The sequence below is a fragment of the Anser anser genome (assembly GCF_964211835.1).
Source record: "Anser anser genome assembly, contig: HAP1_SCAFFOLD_32, whole genome shotgun sequence".
Taxonomy (NCBI): domain Eukaryota; kingdom Metazoa; phylum Chordata; class Aves; order Anseriformes; family Anatidae; genus Anser; species Anser anser.
In genome coordinates, this window is record NW_028154148.1 from 2396212 (window position 1) to 2406960 (window position 10749).

At 48.9% G+C, this 10749-nt stretch overlaps 1 protein-coding gene across 1 annotated transcript; it reads left to right on the top strand.

The window, feature by feature from the left end:
- Positions 1–683: 683 nt before the first annotated feature.
- Positions 684–2281, top strand: LOC310890596 (olfactory receptor 14C36-like). Its single transcript, XM_083852912.1, has one exon. The coding sequence runs from the start codon at positions 769–771 to the stop codon at positions 1705–1707; it is 939 nt and encodes a 312-aa protein (XP_083709038.1). The 5' UTR covers positions 684–768; the 3' UTR covers positions 1708–2281.
- Positions 2282–10749: the final 8468 nt, after the last annotated feature.

Genomic DNA, 10749 nt, shown 5'->3' on the forward strand with positions numbered 1-10749 from the left:
TCCCAGGCTGCCTGGGGATGGGGGTTTCACCTGCCCATGGAGTGAGCCCTCGGGGTGCTTGGGGGAAGGGGAGTACGGGGACAGGGTGAGGGGTCTGGAGATGGGCACTTGGAGCCTGGCTTCTTCTCCTCTCAGCAGTACCCAGGTTCTTCTCAGGAGAACCTCCTTAGTGCAATTGTCCTGTAGCTCAAAGAGATGCCAGCACAGCTGAGACCAGCACTGATGGACAGACTGGCTGTCGTCTCTGTGGGACGCTCTGCACTAAAGGGACAGTCTCTTTGCCTCTGAGGATCCACAAGGTGTTTCTTGGAGTGCAGCAGAACGCCCAGGATTTTTGACTTAGAATCACTCCTCAGGTGTGGTGGGGCAGCTAGAACCAAAAATACAAAACAAATAATTATATAACTAAATCTCCGCACCTTTGTGCTGCAGTTGGGTGAACTAGGATCAAAACTGGGGAAATCTCTTTGATATCAGCAGTAAAGTGAATCTGAGACTACCCCATGTTCCTACCATGTTACTACCATGTTACTACCTCTGGCTGTAGTGCAGGACTGATTCTTGCATTGCCCACAGATGAGTCCCCTGCTCCCAGAGACACTCTCAGGCAGAATCAATGAAAGAGACCTTCAAAATATGTGCCTGGAAATGGGCAATTTTTGGTGATTTTAAGTGACAAAATGGAAAGAGTTTTCCTCTGATATGCCTGTGGTACATTATCACTGCCTTTGTCCTCCTTGTACAGGACCTCATGACCAGAATTAGCAGATGTCCAACAGCAGCTCCATCACTGAGTTCCTCCTGCTGGCATTCGCAGACACGTGGGAGCTGCAGCTCCTGCACTTCGGGCTCTTCCTGGGCATCTACCTGGCTGCCCTCCTGGGCAACGGCCTCATCCTCACCGCCGTAGCCTGCGACCACCGCCTCCACACCCCCATGTACTTCTTCCTCCTCAACCTCGCCCTCCTTGACCTGGGATCCATCTCCACCACTCTCCCAAAAGCCATGGCCAATGCCCTCTGGGACACCAGGGCCATCTCCTATCAAGGGTGTGCTGCACAGGTCTTTTTCTTTCTCTTCTTCATATCAGCAGAATATTATACTCTTACAGTCATGGCCTACGACCGCTACGTGGCCATCTGCAAGCCCCTGCACTACGGGAGCCTTGTGGGCAGCAGAGCTTGTGCCCAGATGGCAGCAGCTGCCTGGGGCAGTGGCTTTCTCAATGCTGTCCTGCACACGGCCACTACCTTTTCCCTCCCCCTCTGCCAAGGCAATGCTGTGGACCAGTTCTTCTGTGAAATCCCCCAGATCCTCAAGCTCTCCTGCTCAGACGCCTACCTCAGGGAAGTTCGGCTTACTGCAATCACCTTCGGTTTAGGTGTCGGTTGTTTTTTTTTTGTTGTGCTGTCCTATGTGCAGATCTTCAGGGCAGTGCTGAGGATGCCCTCTGAGCAGGGCCGGCACAAAGCCTTTTCCACGTGCCTCCCTCACCTGGCCGTGGTCTCCCTGTTTGTCAGCACTGTCCTGTTTGCTTACCTGAAGCCCCCCTCCATCTCTTCCCCACCCAGGGACCTGGTGGTGGCAGTTCTGTACTCGGTGGTGCCTGCAGCACTGAACCCCCTCATCTACAGCATGAGGAACCAGGAGATCAAAGATGCAGTGAGGAAACTATTACTATACATGCTTTTTCATCATCAAGAATGACTTCATTATTGAGATTATTATCATATCATTTTTTGTCATTATACTTATTATCAAAATGTAATATTAGAAATAATCCTAACAGGACTACCTGGTTATTTGGGAAAATGAGAGAATGATTTCCTTAAGTATATTTTTATTAATATTTTAGCAACATTTTATATTGATAGAAATAATGTTATTCTTATCCTTCTGCGTAACAAGTTTTAAAAATATTTTTAACCAATCATAGAATCGCGGAATCACAGAATGGCCTGGGCTGGAAAGGACCTCAAAGATCATCTAGTTCCAACCCCCCTACCATGGGCAGTGACACCTCCCAGTAGAACATGGTTGCTCAGGACTTCATCTAATTTGCTCTTGAAGACCTGCAGGGATGGGGCATCCAATATCTCTGTGGAAAACCTGTTCCAGTGCCTCACTATCCTCTGAGTGAAAACTTCCCTGGTAACCTCTAATAGGAATTTCCCCTTTCTTTTAATTTAAAACCACTTCCCCTTGTCCTATCATTATCTACCTGAGTAAAGAGTCCTTCTCCATCCACTTTATAAGACCACTTTAAGTATTGAAAATCTGCAATGACGTCACCCCGGAGCCTTCTCACCTGGTAGGCTGAACAGCCCCAGCTCTCTCATCCTTTCTTCATAGGAGAGGTGCTCCAGCCCCTTGATCATCTTTGTGGCCTCCCTTTGGACCCGCTCTAACAGCCCACATCCTTCTTGTGCTGGGGGCCCCAGACCTGGATGCAGGACTCCAAGTGGGGCCTCACAAGGGCAGAGCAGAGGGGGACAGTCACCTGCCTCCACCTGCTGGTCGCCCCTCTCTTGATGCAGCCCAGGATGCACTTGGCCTTCTGGGCTACAACCACGCACTGCTGGCTCATGTTGAGCTTTTCATCCAGCAGAACCCCCAAGTCCTTCTCTGCAGGGCTGCTCTCAATGAGTTCTTCTCCCAGCCTATCCCCATGTCTGGGATTTCCCTGGACCAGGTGCAGCACCTTGCACTAGGACTTGTTGACCCTCCTTAAGTTAACATGGGCCCAAATTTCAAGCTTGTCCAGGACCCTTTGGATGACATCCCTTCCTCTGTTGCATCCACTACACCCCTCAGCTTGGTGTCATCTGCACACTTGCTGAGGGTGCACTCTACCCCACTGTCCCTGTCATTGATAAAGATATTAAACAGTACTGGTCCCAGGATAGACCCCTGAGGGACACCACTCATCACCAGCCTCCACTTGGACATAGAGCCGTAGACCATCTCTCTCTGGGTGTGACCTTCATGCCAAATCCTAGTCCACTCAATGCTCCATCCATCAAATGTGTATCTCTCCAATTTGGAGACCACGATGTCATGTGGGACCATGTCAAAGGTCTTACAGAAGTCCAAGTAGATGACATCGGTCGGTCTTCCATTGTCATCGGATGAGGTCACTCCATTGTAGAAAGCCACCAGATTGGTCCAGTACAACTTACCCTTTGGTGAAGCCAAGCTGGCTCTCTTGGATCACCTCTCTGCCTTGCATGTGTCTGACATTGATTCCAGGAGGATCTTTTCCATGATCTTGACAGGCACTGAGGTGAGGCTCACTGTTATGGAGTTCCTTGGGTCCTCCTTTCTACCCTTTTTAGAAATGGGAGTGATGTTTCCCTTTTTCCAGTCACCAGGGACTTCACCCGACTGCCAGGACTCTTCAAATATGATGGAGAGAGGCTTGGCAACTATATCAGCCAGTTCCCTTAGGACCCTGAGGTGCAAGTCATCAGGCCCCATAGACTTGTACTTGTTGAGTTTCATCTGGTGTTCCCAAACCTGCTCTTCACTTACAGCAGGTGGGACTTTGACCCCAGCTTCCATCTCTGGGTTCAGGGAAAGGAAAGACTTGGGAAGCCTGACTGGCACTGAAGACTGAGGAGAAGACATTGTTGGGTTCCTCAGCCTTCTCCATGTCTGTCATTACCAGTTCACCCTTCTCATCCATCAGAGGGGGTACAATATCCTTGGCCTTTCTTTTCTGAGCAATGTATCTACAAAATCTCTTCCTGTTATTCCTTGCTTCACTCGATAAGCTCAGTTCCATCTGTGCCTTGGCTTTCCTTATTCCATCCCTGCACATCCAAAACTGAAACATGCATGAGAAAAAAGTAACCCTGGATCCATAGAAGCCATTTGGGAAACAAATTTATAGGTAGGAAGTGTGATTCTGTGGAGGTGCAGAGCTGATGGGCACATTGTGCAGGATGCTCCTAAAGACGTTTGTGTCCTTTTCCCTCCTGACTACAACGCCACTTCCTTCTCAGGAATGGAGTAGCCAACAGAGGTGAGACAGATACTCTGAGGTCAGGAATGTCGTCAGAAAGCTGATCCCAGTAAGATATGGGGAGGTAAGGAGTAGCCTGGACAAGAGAGATGGGAAATTTTGGGGTGGGAAGAGGAGCATGGCCAGCTGAAATAAGAGGGTTCATGTAATGTCGAAGTTGTGGAAACAGTAACTTAAAACAGTCATGTGTGGCCCTTACCTCATTTTAACCAGTAGTTTTATTCCCTAAAACTAAATGCTACTCCAAGACTCTGACAGGAATCCCCTACTCTAATGCTTGAACTCAAAGTATCCCTTGAAGTAAAACTCACCCATAGCCCCTTTCCCTTCCCGTTACTCTCTTGCTCACCCTAATCCCTTCCCTTGACACTAGTATTAAAATGCTATATTGAGGCCTAGACAAGTTCTTGGCAGACCTAAAAAGACATTAAACCACAGAGCTTTCCCATACCCTAACCACAGAGGAAGACCAAACCTTCCCATTAAACCTTTGTTTACTCTCTGACCCACAAAGGTGAGCCCTATTCCCGTGGGGACAAGAAAGTGGTCAGCTCTGCCTCAAGATCTCCTGCCCCAGCAGGAGGAATGTGACTGGGGCAGTGACTGGGAGGTCACTTCTGTCTCTGCAGCTGATAGGGCAGCAGCAGGAACGTGTCACGCAAAGGACCTGTGAGGTCCCTTGTGTCTGGAGGTGGCAGCTCACCCTTGGCTTCTCCCTGGGATCTGCACTTTGGGGCTGACATCTGCCAGTGGCCCTGCTAGGCCAGCAGAAGGCCCCTGCTTGGCATGCCAACTGTGGGATCCCCTCTGCCTCCATCCCCAGGAGGACCCAGACAGAAAGAAGGCCCGCAGAGGGCTTGTCCTGTCCCTTCTGCTTGACGCCAGGACTGGACAGCAGGAGGCACAAGGCTTGGCTGTGTCTAGCCAAGAAGCTGCAAGGCCAGCAGCAGGCCCAGGCCTTGGCAGATGCTGCTGAGGTGACTTCTGTCTGCTTGGCTGACAGGCCACAAGGAGCCTGATGGGTTGGGATGCCTACTTCAGGCGTGGTTTCCACCCTGATGGAGCTTTCTTTGGTAGTTGGAAAGAGCAGGAGAGAAAAAACTGCCACAAAGTGCACCTTGGAAGTGTGGCACTGGCCATGAAGAGGAAGAAATGTCCCTCAAAGGGTCGTGCTGTGGTGAAAGAGGTCACCCAAAGAGTGTCTATGATCAAACCCACGCTTTTTGTTCATCAAGGAACAGCTGATGAGGGTTGATGAGACATGGGGGAAGTGATGGAAAGTCCTGGATGAGAGCAAGGTGGTGGACAGAGATGGGTGTCTGCAGACTTCAAGGAAATAGGGCAAAGTGTGGGACAGCAGAGGAAAGCCTACAGAGGAGAAGGCAGAGGGTGCTGGCAGGAATGGAAGGCCCCAACAGCCCTGACGTTTTTGTCCCTTTGGCTAGAGCTTCTGAGGAGACGAGATATAGTCATTGCAATGGGGCCTCACTGCTTCCTTGATACCCTGTGCAGGGGTGGGGAGGTGTCCTAATGAAGTTCTTCTCGTGGCATCACACTGCCCACCACATCATACAGACCCCAAGAAGAGCCCTGAGCCAGACGGGGGGGTGCAGGATCTCCCCTCCCAGTGGCTGGGGTCAGGTCTTGGCCCTTCTGCTTCACCAAAACCAACCAAGACTTTTCTCAGCACAGCGCTTTGCCTGTCTGCAATCATGGCCTCCAATTATCTGCCCTAACAAGTCCCTGGGGAGGCTTTGTTAGGAACAGCCCTCAATGGGGCCAATTAATACTCCAAGTCACTTCAGCTTTTCCTTCTGACTTTATTTTCTCAAGTAGTTGCATCATTCTCCTCTCAGTACCCAAGTTTCATTGACTCAGCACCAAAATACACCACAGAACTCATTAAAAGAGAGAAAGTCCTAAGGAGCCATATCTCTCCCACAGTTTTCTTCAAGTGTTCAGGACTTGTGCAGGTAATTGGAGAGCTTTCATGGTGTAGTTAAGGAGGAAGATTTCAAAGAGCATCTAATAAAAATCTTTTCTCATTTTAAAGGCTGAATTTTGTTGCATTTCAGCTTGGAGCATCATTTTCCTATAGATATTGGTCTAGGGTTACTCCTTTGGAGCCCTGCTTATGTAGGAAGAGCAAGGTTTTTCCTATTTAAAAACAAACAACAGGAAATCATGCTGCAATTTAAAAAAAAAAAAAATTCTTCCTCTTGTTGCCTCCAGTGATGTTTACCTTCCCGAAAGGATGACGTTACATGATATATTTTACACTGAGTAATAGGAAATTTAAAATAATAGTGTTAATATCACACACAGAATCACACAGAATCACCGAATCGTCTAGGTTGGAAGAGACCTCCAAGATCACCTAGTCCAACCTCTGCCCTAACAGTAACAAGTCCTCCACTAAACCATATCACTGAGCTCAACATCTAATCGTCTCTTAAAGACCTCCAGGGATGGTGACTCAACCACTTCCCTGGGCAGCCCATTCCAATGCCTAGCAACCCTTTCAGTAAAGAAGTTCTTCCTAACATCCAACCTAAACCTCCCCTGGCGCAACTTTAGCCCATTCCCCCTCGTCCTGTCACCAGGCACGTGGGAGAAAGACCAACCCCTACCTCGCTACAGCCTCCTTTAAGGTACCTGTAGAGAGTGATAAGGTCGCCCCTGAGCCTCCTCTTTTCCAGGCTGAACAATCCCAGCTCCCTCAGCCGCTCCTCGTAAGACTTGTTCTCCAGACCCTTCACCAGTCTCGTTGCCCTTCTCTGGAATCTCTCGAGCACCTCCATGTCCTTCTTGTAGCGAGGGGCCCAAAACTGAACACAGTACTCGAGGTGCGGCCTCACCAGAGCTGAGTACAGGGGGACAATCACTTCCCTAGACCTGCTGGCCACGCTGTTTCTTATACAAGCCCGGATGCTGTTGGTCTTCTTGGCCACCTGAGCACACCGCTGGCTCATATTCAGCCGACTATCAACCAGTACTCCCAGGTCCTTCTCTGCCAGGCAGTTTTCCAACCACTCATCTCCCAGCCTGTAGATCTGCTTGGGGTTGTTGCGCCCCAGGTGCAGGACCCGGCACTTGGCCTTGTTGAACTTCATACAGTTGACCTCAGCCCATCGGTCCAGCCTATCCAGATCCTCCTGCAGAGCCTTCCTTCCCTCGAGCAGATCGACACACGCACCTAACTTGGTGTCATCTGCGAACTTACTGAGGGTGCACTCGATACTCTCATCCAGGTCATCCATAAAGATATTAAAGAGGACTGGCCCCAGTACTGAGCCCTGGGGGACTCCACTAGTGACTGGCCTCCAACTTGATTTGACTCCATTCACCACAACTCCTTGGGCCTGGCTATCCAGCCAGTTTTTAACCCAACGAAGCATATCCCAGTCCAAGCCATGAGCAGCCAATTTCTTGAGGAGAATGTTGTTGGAAACAGTGTCAAAAGCCTTACTGAAGTCAAGGTAGACCACATCCACAGCCTTTCCCTCATCCACTAAGCGTGTCACTTTCCTTATCCCATCCGTGCACATCCAAAACTGAAGCATGCGTGAGGGGCTGGGAAAAGGACGCTGAAACCATAGAAGCCATTCAGGAAACAAAAGTTATAGGTAGGAAGTGTGATTGTGTGGAGGTGCAGAGCTGATGGGCCCATTGTACAGGATGCTCCTAAAGACCTTTGTGTCATTTTCCCTTCTGGCAACAACACCGCTTCCTTCTCAGGAGCAGAGTAGCCAACAGAGGTGAGACAGATACTCTGGGATCAAGAATGTCATCAGAAAGCTGATCCCAATAAGATATGTGGAGCTCAGGAGCAGCCTGGACAAGAGAGATGTGAGATTTTGGGGTGGGAAGAAGAGCTTGGCCAGCAGAAATTAATGATTTCGTAGAGGTAAGAGGGGTCATGTAATGTAGACGCTGTGGTAACACTGACTTCAAACAGTCATGTATGGCCCTTACCTTACTTGAACCAATAATTTTAATCCCTAAACCTAAATGCTACTACAACACTCTGACAGGAATCCATTTCTCAAATGCTTGAACTCAAAATATCACTTAGAGGAAAAAGACCATACTCCTTCCCCTTACCTTTACTCTCCTGCTCACACTGACCCCTTCCCTTAATACTAGTATTAAAATGCTCTGATTAACCCTAGACTTCATGGCAGACCAGAAAACAAACAAACAAACAAAAAAAACATAAACAGCAGAGCTTACCTAACCACAGACCTGATACACAAAGAAGAACACCAGAGCTCCCCAGTAAAGTTTTGTTCACTCTCTAAACCAGAAACGAGAAACCTGCTTGCTTGGGAACCCTGCCACTCTAACTTTGTTTAAACTCTAACACAGAAATTGAAAACCAAGTCCCCAGGGGACTAGAGAGAGGTCAGCTCTGCCTCAGGATCTCCTGCCCCAGCAGGAGGAATGGGACTGGGGCAGTGACTGGGAGGTCACTTCTGTCTCTGCAGCTGATAGGGCAGCAGCAGGAACGTGTCACGCAAAGGAACTGTGAGGTCCCTTGTGTCTGGAGGTGGCAGGTCAGCCTTGGCTTCTCCCTGGGATCTGCACTTTGGGGCTGACATCTGCCAGTGGCCCTGCTAGGCTAGCAGAAGGCCCTTGCTTGGCATGCTGCCTGTGGGATCCCCTCTGCCTCCATCCCCAGGACGACCCAGACAGAAAGAAGGCCCGCACAGGGGTTGTCCTGTCCCTTCTGCTTGAGGCCAGGACTGGACAGCAGGAGGCCCAAGGCTTGGCTGTATCTAGCCAAGAAGCTGCAAGGCCAGCAGCAGGCCCAAGCCTTGGGAGATGCTGGTGAGGTGACTTCTGTGCGCTTGGCTGAAAGGCCGCAAGGAGCCTGATGGGTTGGGATGCCTCCTTCAGGAGTGGTTTCCACCCTCATGGAGCTTTCTTTGGTAGTAGGAAAGAGCAGGAGAGAAAAAACTGCCACAAAGTGCACCTTGGAAGTGTGGCACTGGCCATGAAGAGGAAGAAATGTCCCTCAAAGGGTCGTGCTGTGGTGAAAGAGGTCACCCAAAGAGTGTCTGTGATCACACCATGGCTTTGTGTTCATCAAGTAAGAGCTGATGAGGGTTGACGAGACATGGGTGAGATGATGGAAAGTCCTGGATGAGAGCAAGGTGGTGGACAGAGATGGGTGTCTGCAGACTTCAAGGAAATAGGGCAAAGTATGGGACAACATAGGAAAGCCTGCAGAGGAGAAGGCAGAGGGTGCTGGCAAGAAGGGAAGGCCCCAACAGCCCTGACCTTTTTGTCCCCTTGGCTAGAGCTTCTGAGGGGACGAGATATAGTCATTGCAATGGGGCCTCTTTGCTTCCTTGATACCCTGTGCAGGGGTGGGGAAGTATCATAATGAAATTCTTCTCGTGGCGTCACACTGCCCACCACATCATACAGACCCCAAGAAGAGCCCTGAGCCAGACGGGGGGGTGCAGGATCTCCCCTCCCAGTGGCTGGGGTCAGGCCTTGGCCCTTCTGCTTCACCAAAACCAACCAAGACTTTTCTCAGCACAGCGCTTTGCCTCTCTGCAATCATGGCCTCCAATTATGTGCCCTAACAAGTCCCTGGGGAGGCTTTGTTAGTAACAGCCCTCAGTGGGGCCCATTAATACTCCAAGTCACTTCAACTTTTCCTTCTGACTTTACCTTCTCAAGCAGTTGCATCATTCTCCTCTCAGTACCCAATTTTCACTGACTCAGCGCTAAAATACACCATGGAACTCATTAAAACAGAGAAAGTCCTAAGCAGCCATATCTCTCCCACAGTTTTCTTCAAGTGTTCAGGACTTGTGCAGGTAATTGGAGAGCTTTCATGGTGTAGTTAAGGAGGAAGATTTCAAAGAGCATCTAATAAAAATCTTTCCTCATTTTAAAGGCTGAAGTTTGTTGCATTTCATCATGGAGCATCATTTTCCTATAGATATTGGTCTAGGGTTACTCCTTTGGAGCCCTGCTTAGGTAGGAAGAGCAGGGTTTTTCCTGTTTAAAAGCAAACAGCAGGAAATCATGCTGCAATTAAAAAAAAAAAAAAAAAAAAAGTTCAAGTTGCTAATTTTTTTGCCTCCAGTGATGTTTACCTTCCCAAAAGGATGACGGTACATGATCTATTTTACACTGATTAATAGGAAATTTTAAATAGTAGTGTTAACATTAATCCATATCATACTAATTCAATGATAAACCATGAGTTTCTTGCTAAGGAAACCATTAGACCGCTGAGAGATGGGCGAGCTGGAACTCACTGAAACTCAAAGGAGCAACTGGGTTGGTGAGAGCGGTCTGAATGATCCAAGAGTAAGGGGAGGGCAAAGCAGGAGAACCATGGGAAGTGCATAGGTCCAGACAGGCAGCTGGAAAGGGGACATTCAGCATGTTCTGTGTAATGAAGACAGGTTTTGTTCTTGGAAGATGAGGGAGCACACCATGATAGAAAAAGGGATGACAATGCAAGTACAGGTGAACACCAGTATTTCTTCTCCTGCAATGAATATAGATCATGGAAATTCACATTTCTTCATGATAGGAATTGCACTTCATGTGAGACATTTAATAGAAGGGATTGAGTCATTTGAGCTGATGAGTACTTACTTTATTTTTAAGTACAAAATAATTACAGGGTATTGAGGCAGAGCTTTGCTGTGTGGCCATAAGCATAACCAGGGAAAACCTCCTGATGCCCCGTTGTGTTT